The sequence below is a fragment of the Strigops habroptila genome, chromosome 15, assembly GCF_004027225.2.
Source record: "Strigops habroptila isolate Jane chromosome 15, bStrHab1.2.pri, whole genome shotgun sequence".
NCBI lineage: Eukaryota > Metazoa > Chordata > Aves > Psittaciformes > Psittacidae > Strigops > Strigops habroptila.
The window spans coordinates 10,187,077-10,207,079 of NC_044291.2; the positions used below are offsets into that span (position 1 = coordinate 10,187,077).

At 50.0% G+C, this 20,003-nt stretch overlaps 1 protein-coding gene across 3 annotated transcripts in view; it reads right to left on the reverse strand.

The window, feature by feature from the left end:
• Window positions 1-20,003, reverse strand: part of NSMF (NMDA receptor synaptonuclear signaling and neuronal migration factor) — a 53,590-nt gene that overhangs the window by 16,159 nt on the left and 17,428 nt on the right. The window contains exons 3-9 of one of the 3 annotated variants that reach the window (XM_030507442.1): window positions 16,060-16,539; window positions 11,556-11,631; window positions 9,937-9,942; window positions 9,310-9,378; window positions 4,436-4,488; window positions 2,371-2,460; window positions 606-727 (exon numbers count right to left, since the gene is read on the reverse strand). In XM_030507442.1, the coding sequence (XP_030363302.1) occupies window positions 606-727; window positions 2,371-2,460; window positions 4,436-4,488; window positions 9,310-9,378; window positions 9,937-9,942; window positions 11,556-11,631; window positions 16,060-16,539 (896 nt within the window). The remainder of the gene's footprint in view (window positions 1-605; window positions 728-2,370; window positions 2,461-4,435; window positions 4,489-9,309; window positions 9,379-9,936; window positions 9,943-11,555; window positions 11,632-16,059; window positions 16,540-20,003) is intronic. The other 2 variants (XM_030507440.1, XM_030507441.2) reach the window with 2 other exon arrangements.

Below are 20,003 nucleotides of genomic sequence, written 5' to 3' on the forward strand. Positions count from 1 at the left end.
CACCTGGGAGACACACTGCAGGTGTCAAGGGCTGAACAAACCCAAGTGTTGGGTTCCTGGTGACCCATTCAAATGCAGTCCTGCTCTGCTGGACTGGCAATGCCACCCTGAAAGCCTGAGATCCCTTTGCCTGAGTACTGGTGCATGTGGCCAAGGGATGTGTCAGGATCTGGTCCTATCTGTCAACCCCCCCACCAAGCAGAGCAGGGGGGAGTGCAGGGAGAAGTTGAGCATCAAGGAATCATAAAACAGCAGACAGCATCATAACATAGAGCTCCAAATCAGGCAGGCAACAAGAGGAGGGAGGCACTGCTGGAGACTCGCAGCTCCATTGTCAGGGTTATTGAGACTCAGTTCAGTGTCGGGGACAGTCCTGCTCTGACAGGTCCTTCCACTTCCAGTTTTCCTTCAACGCGTTATCCCCAGCAGTAACAGATGCTCAATACCATGTCATGTCTTGGCTGATCTCTGAGTGACCCTCAAATACACCTGAAGGGTTACCTACATGAAAGACTTGCCTCTTCTCATGAAGATCCTAAACTTTGCAGCTCTGAAAGGACAGACAGAGCCTGAATAGATACAGGTAGCAGAGTTGAAATCCTCACCATTATTTTTGGTGGAATAAAGTCTTCTCCGTCACATGCCACGGCTTCAAGTTCCTTTTCTGCTTCCCAGTTCAAGTCAAAGTTGCCATCCAAAGTGCCACAGGAATCCTGAAGGTCATGGCCTGCAGGAACACAGTGTGCATTACAAGGGCAGAACAGCTTCCCTTACCTCTTGGTCCTGTGTGGCAGCTACCTCACAAGAGGTGCCACAAGCCCTCCTTGTGCCCTCCTTTCTTCCCCAAAGTGACAGACACCACAATGGGGCCGGTGCCTCTGAGCAGACAAAACATGTAACGAATGAAGAGAGCACACACAGAGCTGGTACCACACATCATGTAACTCTTCATCACTCCACAGTCACCACGTTCAGCTTTCAAGTGCTAATCACAACAGTCACCCTGTCACTTCAGAAATGGAGGAGGAGACAGGACGCAGACAGACTCTCAACACTTTAACATTGCCAAGCTGATGAACAAAAGTCCAAAGACTTCAAAGTTGGTTTCCTTGTAATAATTATTGCTCTGACTACGTCTTCTGTGATTATAAAGAAACTCTGCCTTGTTGGTCAAACTGATGCTGGCAGAGAAGTCCCAGAGCGTGAGAATGGCTGTAGCAAACACAGTAGTATTGTAAGAGTATGCTTGAATTTGCTCTCCAAACTGACCTTACCTGTTGGCCTTCAAGCCTCCTGGGGAAAAAAAATCTGGAAGGAATATAATTGACCATTAAAGATTAAAAACAGAGATGGTTCCCTGGAGCCAAGGCCTGAGGAAAGAGAACCAAGATGCCTCTGTTTGAGCCTTTCAGGATGTCCGAGTGTCAGAGTGTCCCTGGCAGTGCCTGGAGCCTGTCTGAACCATGTCTTTTCCATTCGCCTCTGAGTTAGCTGAGGGAGTGGGAGGAATCAGACTGCAGAGGAACCATCGGGTCATGTTTTGAACCTACGTCTCCCCCTACAACCTGGTATGTGTCTTCTAGGAGGGCTGCACCTCATGCGTACCTAGTAGGTGAGTTCATTCCATTAGTGAAACTCATTTACAATACATCCCATCTCAACATGGGCAAACTCACATCCACCACGTGTCTTGCCTACAGGATTTTAATAAAAGCTGGGTAAAACAGCTGTTCCCTTTATAAAAAGACAGTGGGAAGATGCTGGCATTTCCTCCTGTGAATTAACACAACAGCATCTCAGTCCCCATGAGCAGAACATCACAGCATTACTAGGGATTCCCAGAGGAATTCCTGGCAGCCTAAAGGAGGATCAGATTGCCCCAGGCTATCATCTGTGCAGCCAGCGTGGCCAGGAAAGCAAAGCTCCATCTCATGGAGTGCTGCAGCTGTGCTCCTGAGCTATTCCAGCCTAGGAGGGAGCTCAGAAGGGGCTCTGCACGGGAAGCCAGGCAGGTTAGCCCTGCTATGGTGAATGTAGCCTTGGACTGGTGTGCTTCCAGGTAGGTTGTTTTGGTCTCAAGCAAATACGGGATGATGGGAACAGAGGGCTATAAGAGAGCTGTACCCCTGGGTATCCTTTGGCAACTGCACAATAACATGAGGTTGGATGGGTTGTGCTCTACAAATAAATACAGGTACACACAGATGAACAAGTGCATCTACCTGGAGTGGTATTTGCTCAGAGCTCATGGAACTAAAAGGATCACAGATGGGACAAAAGAGCACAGAGGAGTTCCTCCAGTGGGACTCCAGTCCACACCTCAGCTGGAGGTTCGGCCACAGGAGGAAGCTCAAAGGACTCAGAACTCACTTTCTCGAGAGTCATGGAAGGAATCGGCTTTGATGGGAGTCGGGTCACTCCAGGACCTGCTGAAGCTCCTCTCACGCCGTTCGGCAAATGCTAGGATAAAACCAGAGCACGACATTAACAGACTCCAAAGCCACCTCTGCTGCTGCCAGCAAACAAAACATCCAGAGATTTCCACCAAAGCCACACATCACGGACTCCCCTGTGCTTGTTCTTCACTTGCCAAATGTGAGGCCTTTCCACACAGCAAACAAGGGTCTAGCTTCTGGACAGCAGAGAACAAAGTGCCCACTTTCTGAGAAGGACCATCACAGGGTATGTAACACAGCAAAAGAGGACACTTGATGGTCTCTCCTTAAACGCACACAGCTCAGTTTAGTCAAGACTTTGCCAGTGCTCCGGTGTCAATGCTCTGACTCAAAGGCCTCACGGAAGATGTACCCAACAGCTAATGACACCTCCATGACCAGCAGAAGGCAGTAGTTCTCCAGTCAGTTCTCCCTTCATGTTCTACTACATCCCAGCCAGAGCTGGACCAAACAGGGGGGGAGGACTCTGGAAAGTTCACACTTTCTAAACTTTGCTGCATAAGAGGAAATCTTTCAGGTTTTGCCTGCACTCATGTGAGCACTCCTCCCCCAGCTTTCCTCGTTTGTCCAAGAGGCATTACACTGTTTGTACCAGCATTTCCCAAGCAGAACCCAGGGAGCTTAACCCAGCTGGCTGCACCGCAGGCGAATTCCTGGGAGCTGCCAACAGTGTCTGACTTGGCAAGCCCCTGTGAAAGCCATTACACCCAGATTAACAGCCACTTATAGCCACTAATACCTATTTCTGGTAGCAGACAGAGCAAGTTTGCTGCAGTGTGGCCAGTAACAGCATCTCATGTCAGGAATTCACTGTAGATCTGCATTACAAGAGCTGAGAAGCAGCCTGTCCTCTGCTGCAGTGTGTCCAAGCGTGGGAGTCCAGGGAGACAAATCACATAGGAAGCTCTTCAGGTGATCTCCATCCTCAGCTTTCATTTAAACCCAGGCATTTAGCTACTGTGCACATGAAGAAAGCTTTGAAAACATGACCCGAGAGTTACCAAGGCAGAGGCACGCCTGAACTTCCAGACAGCTCTAGGGGACATAAGCCCTCTTCATTTCAGGCAGTGCTAACTCAGATGCCAATAAAGACTCTTTGAAGGGCAATGCTCTTTGCTGTTCACTTCCCACAGCATATGAGAAAGGAAAGAATGCAAATTCAGCTCAGCAGAGCTTTGCAGTGGGCAGTCTGTACATGATGCGTGGCCAGGGGTGGGAAAAATGAGCTGTTTCCTCTTCTGGAGCAATCCTCAGCTCTTGAGAGCCAGTTACACCATTCTCAGCCCACTTCGCAACGATAAGGGAGCTGCCCAAGTTATGGAGTGTTGCCTTCCTCAGGGAAAGGGAACTGCTGTATCCCAGGTGGTTTCTTCCCCAGCAGAGGCATAAAACACTCCCTTATTTCCCCCTTGCTCCAATCTCTTCCCTGTTCCTCTTCTTTTTCCCCTTCGTCCTCTCAGCAACTTTCCCCCACATCCTGCTGTGGAGATGGCAGTGGGGCAGCGGAGAAGAGAGAAAGCCACCAGCCCACATGGCACATGGAGCACCAATTGTCCCGGGGAGCCACAGCTGGTCCTCAGCTCCAGGAAGAGGCCAGGCAGCCCTTGCCAGCTCTGCAGAACTCTCAGCTTGGGTTCTCCTCACAGGTGTCTGTGCTGGTGACCACCAAAACCCACACACATGGGACAAGGATGCTGCAGCTCTCCTTCCACTCCTTGCACTGAAGCCACAGAGATCTCCCATGGGCAAGGCAGAGGGTCCTCAGAAATAGCCTGCAGGCTGCTGCAGACGTGTCCTGGAGACTTGCAACGACCTGGCTTCTTCTTTGTAGGGTAAAATGGCACCAGCAGGTCAAAGCCTTTCTCCAGCCCAATGCTAGGTCCCTTCTACCCACATCTGCATGCAACAGTTCCCCATGTCCCACCAGCACAACCCCCAGCTCCTCACATCCACATCTGACAGGTTTGGTGCTCACTTACTTTGTGCTTTAACCCTTCGGCTCCCCACCATGCGGAGGTGCTTCCGAAAATTCCTAGAAGAAAGGCCAAACACAACCTGTGAGAAAGGCAATGAGAGCAACACCCGGGCCCAGCAGGACTGAAACAGCTGTGAGGGAAACAATGACCTTGGGAAGTCGGTGTGTTTCCTTCTGGGCATTCAAAAGCTGACACCAGGCTCCCAGCCTGCACTATTCAGTGCTGGGGATGGTTGGGTTTGTCAAGAGTGTGGCTGTTTCTTCCTGGGCTGGAATATGGGGCAAGCGAGGTCCTACGTGGCAGTCCCCTTCTCAGAGCCTGCTCTCACCTTCCTATGACTGGCACGCCTGTGCTAACTGTGCTGAAGACACTGGCTGCTGCCCATGCTGGCGATGGTCCCTCTTCTCCTGGTAGAGAGCAGTAACTGCTCCCTCTCCCCCGTGTTCCACACACGCTTCAGCAGGGTGCTGGGTGCCAGGCTCTGCCCTGCTCAGCAGCGTGCACACAGCATGCTCCTGGCTGTGCTCATTCCCAAACACATGCCCAGCAGCTGCTAAAATCCCCCCGTGCTGTTAGCAGCCATGCAGCCCCTACTGCTCTCCAGGGCAGAGAGCTGGGAAAGACAGAAGCAGCTTCTTCCTTCTGGGGTAGCACCATTCAGCAGGGCTGAGTGTCCTCATGGGCCTGCCCTCTGCTAATGCTGCCTGCCCAACCGTGGCTCACAGGTAGAGCTCAGTGGGGCTGCAGAGTACACAGCTCCAGAGGAAGCCACCACAGGATGAACCTTGGGGAGCAGCTACACCCTAGAGTCAGGTCTGTGTAAAACAGACCAACCCGGCCACTCTGAGAGACCATGGAAAAGGGACTCATTGCTCAGCCCCTCCAAGTGCAAGGGACCCATCTCCCTTGGTTTCATAGAATCCCAGCCTGGTTTGTGTTGGAAGGGACCTTAAAGCTCATCCAGCTCCAACCCCCTGCCATGGGCAGGGACACCTTCCACTAGAGCAGGTTGCTCCAAGCCCCTGTGTCCAACCTGGCCTTGAACACTGCCAGGGATGGGGCAGCCACAGCTTCTCTGGGCACCCTGTGCCAGCGCCTCAGCACCCTCACAGGGAAGAGCTTCTGCCTGAGAGCTCATCTCAATCTCCCCTCTGGCAGGTTAAAGCTATTCCTCATCACTCGCCTAGACAGGAACCAAAGAGGACAGGAACCAAAGAGGACACCAGAAGAGACACAGGGAAGTGGCAGCACGTGGACTATCAAGGAAAGTATCAGGCTCCATGAACCCTAGTTAGGGTGACTTCACCCTGCAGAGCAGCCCCATGGCACCAGGGGTGTCAGCCAGCACAGCAGCCTGCCTGGAGTGCAGGAGCCTTCCTGGGGTCCCTTCTGCCCTATCAATATGCACCGCAGACACCAAGCAACAGAGACCAGTGCTGGTGAAACGGGTGACGTGACGAGTGGTCTGGCTCACACACAGGTTAGTGGGATGAGTAAGGACATGGTACAACCATGCAGATGCTTTAGCAATCTAACTGGACTAGAAGACACTTCCAGCACTGACACGAAGTTGTTCAGAAAACATCAGATACATCTACTCCTGTACAGAGATCAACACAACCACGGCCCTCATGGGAGAGCACTTAACCCACATCACCTTCTGCACTGTGCTCCACCTTGGCCTAGGATCCCATCCTGTCATCAAGATGCACATTCAGGATGCAGCTCAAGAAGGAAAACCAGCAGCTGGGCAGTGGAGCTGGGAGCAGCATTATCCCATGACAAATTTCCACCTGCACTTGGGCTATTAACGTTGTTTTCCAAAGCTTTATTTTAGCCCTGCTTGAGTGCATGCTGTGGATCAGGCACCTGCTCCTTTAGACAGTAACAAACCCCATTCACTAAACACATGGACTGGCTCTATGTACAGCCCTTCTGGGGAGGGAGATGACTGATGTGGGCTGTCTTATTGCACATTAGATTCAAAGCCAAATAAATACAACGTTTTAAGTGAAACAGGGTTGTTCTTTACACAGAAAAGTTTTAGACATACGATGAGACCATTGTGAGACGAAGGTCATACCAGACACTAAGTGTGAGATCATACAGACACTGAGCACCAATGTTAATTGCCAAGGCCACTGATACATCCCTTGGTCTTTGGGCATTTTGGTGTAAAATCCATTTAGGAGTAAAATCCCGTTTTCTGTTCAATGCTCAGATGTCCTCTCTGCAGAGGAGCTTATTCAGACCTTGGGGGCAGGGGTTAAAGCATCTTTTGCCACAGAAGATGCTGCTCCCAGCTGCCTGGGCAGCGTGCTCTCTCCCATGAGGGCAGCTGAGTGAAGCTGTCTAGATGCACAAACACTGCTGAAAGCAGCTCCAGGGGATCCAGCTGCTCAGAGTTAAGCACTGCACTGAATGCTTGGGGAATGGGACAAAGGCCATTTTTTCCTCCTCATTGCTTCTAGAATAAAAGCACTTTGGAAAGCAGGCACAAGCCTGGAAGTGCCTCTTAACATGGGCATCCTGTGGTCATGTTGAGCCTTCTGGAGCTTTCTGCAGCTATATTGGTCCTCAGGCCCCTCTGTGCTTGCATGTTAGCACAAAAGGACCAGCGCAGCAGCCCTGGGGGAGCTGCAGTCTGCTCTGTGAGCAGTGGGGTCCATAAACCTGCCCATCTTCCTGCCTGGCTGCTGCAGCTGCACCCAGAACACCCAGTGTCACTTCATCACCAGCAAGATCTCATCACCCATCAAATTCAACAAGCATCCCTCAAGCTACACTGACAAAATCTCCTTATGATTCCCTTTCCTGAACAGTTCTCCATATAGGCTCTACATGACCCTATGCCACCTCCATAGCATCCATCCCAGCCAAAGGCTCTCCAAGCCACAGCAGCCCCATTCCACACATTGCAGAGAAGCCTTTTCACTACCCAAGCAGAGGTGAGGGACACAATTACTGACACAGAAAACTCCTCACATCACCTCTCATGTTCTCCATCAGCTCCTCCTTGCAGCGGTCACAAGGTTCAAACCACTGGGCACCACTCACTGTCATTGCAACACCCACCGTGTGCTGTGCCACACAAACAGCCTCTGTGGGCACCAGGCACGTGGGGCCAAGCACTGGAGGGTTGTGTGATGACAACTGAGCTTCCAAGACCCCCAAGCCACGAAGAGCTGCCCAACAAGCAGCCAAAGCTGCGGTGGGGCTGGGCTCCTCCTGCCTCCTGGAGCAGAGCTGAATGCTAAGCACATCCCTGCAGCTGGCCATTGCCCAGAGGGCCACCACTGCCCTCTGCTCTTTCCTAGCAAGATAAATGCACATGGGCTCCCACTGTTCAATCCTGCCCAGACCTTCAGTGTCCACAGGAGGTGAAGGGATGTGCTGGCCACCCAACACAAGGATGTCATCACTCCATCCTCTATCCTGACTACACAGCATCACTGAGGGATACAACCCCTACTCCCCTACTTGCAAACCACATGAACAAGCCATTTCCTAACAAAGACTTGCCTCTGTCTAATAAATTCTGAGAAATCTCTTTCTTCTTAAAGATACACTGTCTATTTCACAGGGTCTTCAGTTTTGATTCTTATTTATCTTCATTATTGATGGAAAAAACCCATTACCCTTAAGTTGCTAATAAAAACAATTCCTGGCAATTTCCCAGTTAAGAAAACCTGATGTTTTTCTCCCACTTTGTTTTGAACAGTGCTGAAGTGATCATGACAGTTTTTAACCAATGACACATACACTGTGTTATCCTTCTTAGCAGGCTGCCAAAATACTCGAGCCTTGGCACAAGTGAAAACCAGAACAGTTCTGATCACCACAGTGGCTAAGTGATATGCCTGGGAAGCCAGCAGAGAGAAACCAGGGCCCTTCTGTCATACCCAGACAAGGGATCAGACCCATCCCCTTCTCTTTCCTTTCTGTTCTTTAAGAAAAAGGTTGAAAAAATCGACTTCTGGTCACTAGAGATGTGAATTTTGCCTAGTCTCAGATTTTTGAGGTGCATCTGTAGATGCAGCAACAGCACAGCAAGGTATTCATAGAATCATAAAATCATAGATTTTTTTTGAAATCATAGATGATTTTCTCATAGATGATTTTATCATAAAATCATAGATTTTTTTTAAAATCATAGATGATTTTATGATTCTATGAATACCTTGCTGTGCTGTTGCTGCATCTACAGATGGTTTGTATTGAAGGGACCTTAAAGCTCATCCAGTTCCAGCCCCCTGCCACGGGCAGGGACACCTTCCACTAGAGCAGGTTGCTCCAAGCCCCTGTGTCCAACCTGGCCTTGAACACTGCCAGGGATGGGGCAGCCACAGCTTCTCTGGGCACCCTGTGCCAGCGCCTCAGCACCCTCACAGGGAAGAACTTCTGCCTTATATCTAACCTGAACTCCTCCTGTTTTAGTTTAAACCCATCACCCCTTGTCCTATCTCTGCAGTCCCTGATGAAGAGTCCCTCTCCAGCATCCTTGCAGCCCCTCTTCAGATACTGGAAGGCTGCTATGAAATCCAGCTAACCTCAAACAAATCTAAAGTATTTGGGAGAGAGCTGGGGAACTGGCACCTTTAATTCTTTATATATACATTTTTTCTGCCTGAGACACAGATCCTGCATATTATCTTCAGAAGCTTAGAAGAAACTTGACAGTGTTCCTTTAAGAAGATGGAGACCAGCTATCTTGAGCCCTGCAGCATCATTCACCTCCACGTTTCCAACACAGCCACTGCTAGTGTCCCTAAAACAGCAACACAGACAGGGACAACCACGTTCAGCGCCATCAAGCGTCAGGAATGACACCCGGAGGGCCCATGCGAGGGTGGAGCTGGGGAGGGAACGGGCCCTACCTCTGTATAACAGCTGCAGAATCATTCTCTCGCTTCCGCCTCTTCCTCTCTGCGTAGCCCCTGAACGCCCTGGGAAACCATGTCAAGCCATTAAGCAACTACACAGCTTTGGACTGGAGAGGACACGACACACAGACAGGAGAGCTCTCACCACACAACAGAGAGAAAGCTGCCCAAGGAAGAGAGCCAGCTCTTGCAGGACTGTGTGCGAGTCAGGGGCCAGGCAAAACACTCACCGAACCAAAGGTCCTCACTCCCTAGGGTAGGTGGTTGCACAAAGCAGTTGTTCCTAAAGCAAAAGAGTGGCCAGACCGTGGCCCACAGAATAGGGGCGAGCAGCCATCATCCCTGCTACGGAGGAGTGGAGCTAGGAGACTGCAGACACAAAACCCCTCACGCCAGGATCAAGAGGGACAAAAGCATGCCAGCAACTGTAGTCTCCGTTTCGAAGATGAGCATGGTTGTGGTGTGATCCGTGTAGCCTACCAGGTGTAGCCATCTCACCTTCTGCCTGCTGACAAACAGCCCTAGCATAGGGAAAGCACGATATGATGGACAGGAGAGGAAAGGAGAGTTTATCCAGGACACCAACAAACAAGGAAATAAAATAATGAAGATTATACTTACGAAATGCTAGAGATTCCAGGAGATGCAGGGGAAAGAAAGAGAAGAGGAGGTCATTAGTGCTCAGCCCTGGCAGCGTTCCGAGGGAATTCTCACTCCAGAAGGAATATTTCTTGTTAGGTGAAAGGAGATTGCTTCTTAAATTAAACATCTCTCAGTGGTGAGACTCCTACTTGAGCTAAATCCTCCCTGGGGCAGTGCTGGCATGTGGCTTGGATGCAAATTAAGCTCCGTGCAGACCCAGAGAACATGCAGATGTACAAATAAGAGCTGCACATGGCCCATCAGGCTACAACGGGAGCTCAGCATCACGGGCTTCTGGAGCAAGAAGACCTTCTCACACAGTGACAAAGACTTGTGAAGTCACCTTGCGCTGTCTGGTCTATGGAGGAAGCGAGCATGGTGGGCTGAAGACACTAGAGCAGAGGCCAGGAGGACAGGGGCACCTGGGGGAGCCACCCCAACCAGCTTAGGGAGGTGCCCTGAACTTCTGGAGCTGTTCCTATGCAACCTCTAGAGGCAGCACAGAAACATTAACCTGGGAGTTATGTTAACCAGAGGAGCTGTACTCCTCAGGGGTTTCCTTAGGGCACCATTCCCCAAACCAACCTCACTTTGCCCTTCAAGCCCTGTAAGCCCTGCCATGGGCCATCATTCTCCAGTAAACCTTGTGCCCAGCAAAGATGACTTCCCCAATGCTGGATCCAGCCCTCCCTGCATCAGTCCTTACAGGTCTGTTCCAGTCTGGGTTATACCAGGATCAATAATCAGTCTCTTTTCGGGATTCGGGAAGGGAAAAGTACGAGGGAAAGAGGAAATGGCAGAGACAAAGATGACAAAAAAGATAACAGATTAGACAAGGAGAACTGAAGAGAGCAGTAGAGCTGAGGGTGACACAGGGAAGAAGACAAGGCTGGAGAAGGGCCTTAGAAGCAGAACAGTGTCTCATTTCCCTCATTGCTTGCCTTGGCTTTCCAGCAGGCAGGAAGACAGTATTTCCTGACAGGTTGGGTACAACCTGAAAATGAGGCTTCCCTTGTTCTCTTCGGTCCTTTGTGAAGTGCCTCTCCCAACACATAGCAATCAGGGGCACCAAAGCCTGCCTGAGTGTGGAGGGCAAGGCTGTTCTTGACTCAGATCCAGCCACACTTCACAGAGTGACACCTTCTTCAAATGCCCCAGCGCAGAAGCTGCAGGGTTACATCTCATCCCATAGAAATGCACTCCTCTGGAGTGATAGATGCAGGGCAAGCCTGGAATCATGTTCCCTCAGGGCAGTGGCTGCAGTAGAAGCACGTGCTGGAGGGTCTCAGCTGGTGCTGCCACAGGACCTTCTCTCTGCAGCAGCAGTCAGGGACAGGCACAGTGTCACAGAGAAAATAAGGGAAGCAGAGGAGAGCTGGCGGCCCAAGGAGTTAAAGAAGGTAAAACCAAACAAGTGGGAGTAGTAGGAAAGAGAACTAATAAGCACAAGAAAGAAATCAATAAGAGGCAAGGTTGTCTCTCTCACCCACTGCAGTGCCAAACACACAACTCGATCGCTCCAGGCTCTCAGCTACAGCTCTGAGTGGGCCACAAGCTTTCAGCTGCACAATAAAAGCTACAGCAGAAGTTTCACTTACGCTTGCATAGTTGTAGTAGCAGTTTGGAAACTGAAAAGGTTCTCTTTTGGGAACCAGGTTCGTATGGGGACATCATCTGGAAAAGAGAGAGCAAAACCTGAGAATCCAGTGGGCAGAGGCATCCTTCAGGCAGCAACACTTCCCAAGCTCCTTCTCTTAGTGCTGTTCTTCAGCATTCTGCCCTGCACTAAACAGGAGAGCCTCATCCTCCTCTGTATCTGCACACTACCACCAAGCATAAATTTGTGCTAAACCCATCTATCGGGCTACGAACTGAAGAATGAAAGCTCCGTCCTAAGCCTGGAAGATTAGAATAATCCAGGAATTACAGGAGAGACATTTGAACTAATTAGAAAAGAAAAAAAAAAATCAGAGGAAAGAAACATTTTTCATTAAAAGCATTTTCCAGTCTCTGCCTTCTCCTTAGTACCATTGATTTGAAATGCCCCATTCGTCCAGTTCTCTGATACAGCCCCCTGTGGAAGACAAAAAGCGTTCACCTTCCTCTCCTCAGAACCATAAACCTCAGATATGGCCTTCTTTTTCTGGTTTTAGAAGTCAAAGTGCACATCAGCTGCCCAATCTGCAGCTAACTCACTGCTTCTTTGGTTGCCCATGTCTGTAAACTGCCCTGCCTGAACCAACTGTGAATTATTTCCTATTCCATTGCATTAGGACACCACATTGTCTCCACATAATGACCACTACGATAACAAGCAAACTAAGTCACTAATGATGTGTGTGGGATGGTGGTGACCAGAAGCAGGAACCTGACCAAGAAGCTCAGGCTGAAGTGGGTCAGGCAGGGACTCAGAGATGTGTTAAAATCCACTGACACAAAATGCGTGAGATCCTAATAAATTGGATCCTTGGGATTTGTGATACCTGATTTTTCATCTTGCTGCACTCCCAATCTGTGCCTTCTTTGCTTAGTGCCTTGCCACAGGCTGCTGATCCCGTGCTTGCTTCCCTCATTCAAGTTTAACATCAGCTGTGTTATCTTAGTCATTAATATTCTGGCATTGTCAAGAGCATTCTTTTAATTCACTTTAGTTGGCCCAAACCCAATTAAACCCAATCAAACCCTGCACACCTACTGCAGACATAATTACTACAGACCAAAGCTTACCCAGTGTTTTGTACAGATCATTATGCTACAGACTCATCCTGCTGTTCCCTCGAAGTAGAAGAGTGGCTGCAATTAGACATGCAAAAAAATGCTAAATGCAACTGGGGAGGCTCCCTCTGAAGCTTCCAAGGAATCCTATAGAAAGCTCTAACACACGCTCCTCAGCTCTCAGTTTACGTCAAGCCTTGTATAAAGGCACCCTGAGGAAATATATGTTAAACGAAAACTGCATTCCAGTATGCTAAATACTTCTTATGAAGTTCCTATGTCTGCTCTCCTCCAAAGAACAGATGGAGAAGAAATGCAAAACATCTCAGGCTGTAAATGAATTACTGGTTTGAAGTCTCAAACCCACAGAAGTGGTGGAGGAGAAGTTGGACAAATTCCTTTTCAGCCAACAATTCTGTACCGACTTCTCCAGCACTACACACCTCACAGGACTGGCAATCTCTTAATGAATTTCACAGCTTTAAAGCCCCCAGCTTTGATTCAAAGCAGAGCTTGTGAACCACAGCCAATGTCTTATGAGGCTTTGCCTAGACAATCACTGCAGCCTCCCTCCTTTTCTGATGGACAGGATTCAACATAGGAAAGGTATCACTCCCCTACCCACAGCACTCAATGGAGAATAAAGGATTTGGGACCCTTCAGAGGCACCTTTTTCCTAGCCAGAGGTAGAACAGCAGCAGAGAAGGGGACCAGGGAGCACAGCTCAGCTCTGGAGCTCATCCCCTAAACAAGATTCAGATTCTGAGTGTGGCTATTTCGCTTCCAGGAGCAGGCAGCACGCACTGCTTTGGCCAGGCACAGCATCTTCTTCTGCTTTCTTCATCAACTGTGATGAAATAGTGAAGGAACCACGGGCCTGGGTAAGACTTGAAGACCACCACCAACCACCACAGCAGCACCTCCAGCCACGTGCCAGGGTGCAGGCACATCTCAACACCTCTGTCCACGAGTGGATGTGTTTGTACCAGACACTGGGAGCAGCACAGGAGATGACAGCTTGTGCTTCTCTGGAATGGTGTTAGGCATCATAAACTCAGCATAAAAATCCATATAAATCATGCCAATCTGGCCTCACTGCAGCAATAACACATCATGTAAATCCAAACAGAGAAGGCAGCACTGTAAAGTGAACCTCTGGGGAAATCAGTCCATCTCTCCCATCTCCACTCTGTTTTCTCCACCAGCCATGCATAAAGGACATCCCAAGGAATACTTCTTGCATCCTGTGACAGTTGTCCCATTCCATTCTCAGTTTTCCTCTGAGTAACCACACTTGGATAGAGCACGCAAATGAGATCAAGCTGAGAAAACTCTCCTTCCATGGTGCCAGTGCTGTGATGGGATTTGGACTCAGAGGCACACATGGATGCACTCACGCTTGAGACAAGCACTGAGGGTGGCTGCTGCCTGCTTGTAGGAAACATGAAATACTCCCACAGTTTCAGCACTGTCCATTTTGTTCCCATTGAAGTAAGTACTCTGATATATCTTCAGAAAGGCAAATCTCCATTTCACACTGAGAACTGGCCCTAACAAAAACTGCTGCCTAGTTGACAATCTATTGTAAATCCCAAGGCCCAGAAACACAATGTGGCACCTCCCTGTAGCATTTGCTAGGACACATTTTCCAGCAAACAGAGATGTTTATGAGTTAAACTTTCCATTAGTGATCTGGAGCTTTCCTTCAGTTCTGTATCATGTAACCTGCCTCAGCCCCACAGTGCACAGCATGGTTCTGATTTGTTCAGGTTGTGCTGCTTTGGCCTGGGGTAGGGTTATTTTTCTTCACAGTAGCAGGTTTGGGGTGTTGGTTTGGGTTTGTGCTGCAGTGTTGATCACACAGGGATGTTTCACTCACTGCTGAGCAGTTCACACCATAAGGCTGCAATAGATTCAACTCAGCACCCTAACCTCCAGATGACCAAGCCACCGGGGTTATGATCTCCTCTCTTGAAATGGTTTTGGTTCTGTCTCCTCACACAAGCCTCCTGGCTGTGCCATCATATGCAGAGCCATCCTTTAACAGGCAAGACACAGGTGATCCTAAAACCATTAAAGGCTTCCCTACAGGAAAATTCTCCTCACTCCTTTTCTTGCACTTCAGCAATAACAATAATAAGGTCCAAACTTGCACATATAATGTCTGAGGGGAAGCCCCAAAATCCTGGGGAACAGAAGAACAATGCTTAAGAACTACATCCAGGGGTTAGTGGGACTGGAGGTGTTTTGCACGTTTGATAACCAGTTCTGGTTTCATTATTCTTCTTCAATATTAGGCCATATATTAATCTAGTCACATAACTTCAAGCATCAAGGCATTCAAATATGATCCGGAACCCAAACTTTCAGTGCCTTTACCTGCAGTAAATATCACTGATATTTACTAGAAAACTAGGAACCCAGGAAGAGGTACAGCCTGAGCTCCACAGTCCTCATGCTCCATTGCTTTACAAGGAGAAGCCTTGACCTTTCCTGGCTGGACACTGTGCTCTGACAGCCTTGGTGTGTGGTTACAGAAGAAAATAAATCAGACAAATCAGGTCAGACCCTCTGCCAGCCACACACTGAGCTGACAGGCAAAGATGGACTGTGTGCTAGCTGCTAACTCAAAGCACATAGACGGGGACACATACTTGAGGAATGGTTAAGTTTCTAAGGACAATCAAGGATTTTTTTTTAATGTAATTGAATAATTCCAAACCCTCTTCCCAGAGAACACTGAGCAAACGGATAGTGAGTGGGGAAGAAAGTCCAACATTGTGTCACTTGCTAGTATTAATGGAAAGCCCATGAGGTGGCAGTACCTGAGGGACCCTGCTACACTGGTTCCAGCCATGCAGATGCGCACTTTGGAGGTGCACCCGGCTACAAAACACCCTATTTGAGCTGAGCTGAGGCTCCTGCTCAGCACCCTGGCACATTCACAAAGATTTCACCTGCCTCAGCCCCAGGATGAGGCAGAGGGAAGGCTCCTGCTCTGAACGGCCTCCTGGCTTAGCATAAACTTAGGCTTTGACACAGCCCCTTCTGTCTTGCTCTTCCCTCCCACAGAGATCACCCTCACCAGCTACATGATGCTGGCATGAAAACCACCCAGGTCACTGGTGCTTACAAGCTAGAAGCAGAGACAACGGAGCTTGGACAAACTGACCTCAAACTCAGCTCAGCTTATTTCAGACTCCTTAGACAATCCCTTCCCATGAATGGTGCTGCAAGGTACCAGCAAAGGGGAAACCCTACAGGGCCCAAGCTCAAGGCACAGGGCAATGAAACCTCCATGCTGGGAGCAGATGGGCACCACCCTCCACCCCTGTGTCAATGAGTCCCTTTGTGTCCTTCCAGCCCCCAGCACTCACCCTCACTTACCAGACACTCGGTCGACGCTGTACATCCTCTCCAGCCTTTTCCTGTGCCACCCCGTCTCGCTAGATTGATGGTGCTCCAGGTCAAAGGAATGCTGGGAAGGGGCAGCCAGCCGCGTGCAGTTTGGGCACTCTTTGGAGCCCTGCCTGCTGCCTGGCCAGCCCTTGCAATGCCTGCCAACACCATGAGAGCCGCCAGCGCCGTGCACTTGGTGGCCATGGTGGCATTCCTCTTGGGCAGCCCCCTTCATCACCACCAGTTCCATACTTTCATTCTCGTGGTCCGACAGCATCGGCCTCTCGCCGGAGATGGTGTAGACCCGTGGCTTGGGTCCCTCACTTGGCATCTTCTCTGCCTGCTCCTCGGTGAAGCTCCGCTCGAACTTGCCGTCAGAGATGACGGAGAGCCTGCGCTTGTTCTGTGCCGCCTGCTGCATCTCCGGGGAGTCCTCCTGCCCAATGTAGGAGTCTGCTAAGAGGTGATCTGAAACAAACAGCACACTTCCCTCAAAACCAAAGCACCCCAGGCACCAACACGTTCAAGAGGCTCTTTGTTACTGCTGAAGGAAGGGAAGGGCTAAGTGGGATACGGTAGGTTCCCCCAGGAACCCTCTTAGATGAACGCATGCCCACAGCAGTCTAAACCTCCAGAGCTGGTACTGAAATGAGACACATTTCTCACAAATACACCCAGTATTTTAAGTGTGCCTGGTCACCAAACAGCCTGGAAGCAAACACAGGTCTCAATGCACAGCCTGAAAATGCTTATGTGCAAAACAGCCCTTGTTCAGCTGCACAGACCTGTCTGCTTCAGCAGGTTTAGCCACGCAAGGGCTGCAGGGCTGGTGAGAGTTCGCAAAACAAGGACCAGCACCAACATCCCTAAGAAGTGCCAATCTATCACTGTTTTGTGCACCAAGTTATTATTTTTTAGAACTAAGAGAAAGGGGCAAACCACCAGGGATTGGGTTCCACATCCCAACTTTCTGCCAACTACTTTCATAGAATCACAGAATCAACCAGGTTGGAAAAGACCTTCAAGATCACCAAGTCCAACCATTCCCCAGCACTGCCAAGGCCACCACTAACCCATGGCACTGAGGGCCTCGGCTACACGGGGTGTGAACACTTGCAGGGACGGTGACTCCAGCACTGCCCTGGGCAGCCTGTTCCAATGCCTGAGCACCCTTTGGGGAAGGAATTGTTCCTCAGCTCCATCTAAACCTGCCCTGGGGCAGCTTGAGGCCGTTTCCTCTTGTCCCATCCCTTGTTCCTTGGGAGCAGAGACCAGCCCCCTCCTGGCTCCATCCTCCTGTCAGGCAGTTGCAGAGAGCGATAAGGTCCCCCCTGAGCCTTCTCTTCTCCAGACTAAACCCCCCCAGGTCCCTCAGCCGTTCCTTATCACACTTGTGCTCCAGGCCCTGCACCAGCTCCGGTGCCCTTCTCTGGCCCCGTTCCAGCACCTCAATGTCTCTCTTGCAGTGAGGGGCCCAGAACTGAACACGGGATTCGAGGTGCAGCCTCACCAGTGCCCAGCACAGGGGGACAATCATTGCCCTGGCCCTGCTGCCACACTGGTGGTGATACAGGCCAGGATGCTGCTGGCTTGCTTGGCTGCCTGGCTCACGTTCAGCTCTGTCAATCAGCACCCCCAGGCCCTTTTTTGATGTGAAAGAAATGCAGTTTGACATGAAAGAACTGCAGCTAGGCTTCAGCTGACAGCTGCAACCAGCACCCTGCTCCCCACAGCACCCCTGGTTAACAGGCTTCATCCTGCGTGCAGATGGTGACAGCACAGCCAGAGGATGCTGTCCTGAAGGAAAACACAGCCGCTGCCTTTGTAGGGTAGGAAGATGGAAAGGAGAGAGGCCCATGAGCACAACTATCTTTGGAGCCCACACACTGGATGAAGTGCCAGGAAATCTCAGCATTTCCATGGCAATTCCATGCATGAACCCAACAGTAGCTCCCACCCACCTGCTAATCCTTTTCAAGTGGCTGTTAATTACCTCTCAGACTTCCCTCAGCTGGGAAGCAGCAGGGGCTGGGAAAGGGCTCAGCAGGGAATGCATTATTCATGCGACTGCCACCCCAGAAAACCCAAAATCATCAGTGTCCAGCACAGACAGCAGCACTTGAAACACAGGCAGAAGCAAACCCAAGCCTTTACTTCATTACCTTTCCTTTAGCTACTGAGCCATGACCTGGAAGACCTCAGCAACGATCCTGGCTCCCTCATAGCCAGCCATGCAGGCTGGTCGGATTTGTATGTGTGCAACACGGACCTTTCACTGCTGCCACATTGTGCTTCCTATGAAGTGCTCTTGTGCCACTCTGAAAAGAGCCCTCCCAAGCTGGGGATGCACATTTGCAGCTTTTGACTCTGAAGCCTACCCTGAGTTGGGCTCACATTGCCCAAGGCCTCTCCCCTGATCCGTTTGCAGCCAAGACTGAACTGAATTGAGCTGGTGCTGGCACAGTGTGTCACCCTGATCTCATTTTCTGCTTCAGATACAACTCCCTCCAAACCACTGAGATAAATACATCTCTGGCCACTCCTGATCAAGAAGTGACCATCAGGACCATTCAGACTGACACAACTTGGGTTCATTTCACTTGTCTCCTTGGGAGCCCTCAGTCTCCGGACACTGCAGCTGGCAGCTTGAGCCAACCAGGAGGAGCTGCCCATAGGAATGCTAAAGAAAGAGCCTCTGGAATCTCTTCTGATGCTGACTTTGCAGACTTCACATGCAGTCTAAAATCCATGCCTCGGTGTAGGGAGGCATCATGCACCTCACTGATACTGCCCAGGTAAAATATGAAAGGTGGGCAGTGAGCTACTTCACCCATGGTCTCCTGCACAGACAGCACGGACATCCGCACCCTCCAGGAGGAGAGCCTGATGGACAAGGGACATCACCAAATCAACTGCAAGCCATTCCAGTGGAACTGCTCCACCAGCTGCCACTCCAAGGCTTGTCCAGAGTCCCACCAGCCGCAGGACACAGCATCACAGACCAACCAGTGCAGAAAGTGTCCACAGGCTCCAAAGTCTCTCCAACCACTTGTCACCCCCCAAGAGGCAGCAGCCACTGCATTTGTTCTCCAGCAAGTCAGACCCTCTCCAGTTCCAAGACTGATTGTGCTCCAGAGCAGGCACGTCTTGGGAAAACACCATCAAATGACTTCAAGATCTGCCAAGATCTGTGCTGGCTAATAGTGCCAAGCACACCATCTTGAAAATGAAAAACAAAGGCCAGTTCCAAGTACTCATCTCAACTTGTCAAACTTACTAATGTGTGTGGGCTCAGTGACGCTACAGATTTCTTAAGACACCACAAAATAGTGGCTGATAGCTGCCCTGTTCCTCCTGAAATTAATACTTCCGTGGAAGACACGGAGCCTCACTGGAGCAACCCACAGGACTGTGCACTTCTGCTCGTGCACTGGCAGCACCACAGTTCAGATTGAGAACTTGTGACCTCTGTGGGTGGGTAAATGGAAAAACAAAGTGCCCAAAGTACAGTATATTGGAAAATGTTGATGGTCGCAATGCAGAGAGGCCAATTCCAGCCACTGTTTCATAAGCACTGAGGTCTGTTCAGCCCCATAAGATTTAGAGACTTAAGTGGGACGTGACTGCATACCGAAATCATGGCAGGGTTACAATTCTTGACCAGATATATTTGACATGAACTCCCTGTCTGATCTAGCACACAAAATGCAAGGATAATCCTTTCTTCCTACCTTACTTGTCCCTTACTCAAGGTATCTTCACTTGTGCTTCTCTAGGAGTTTTCATGGTCTACACTACACAGTCCTGCAACCACAGCAATATGCTTTCTCTTTGTCAAACAACTGGATGATTATTTCTTTTCATTCAATTTAGCACCTTTGGTAACTACACACTGGAGAAGTACCTTCATATGCAAAGGGAATGTGAAGCTC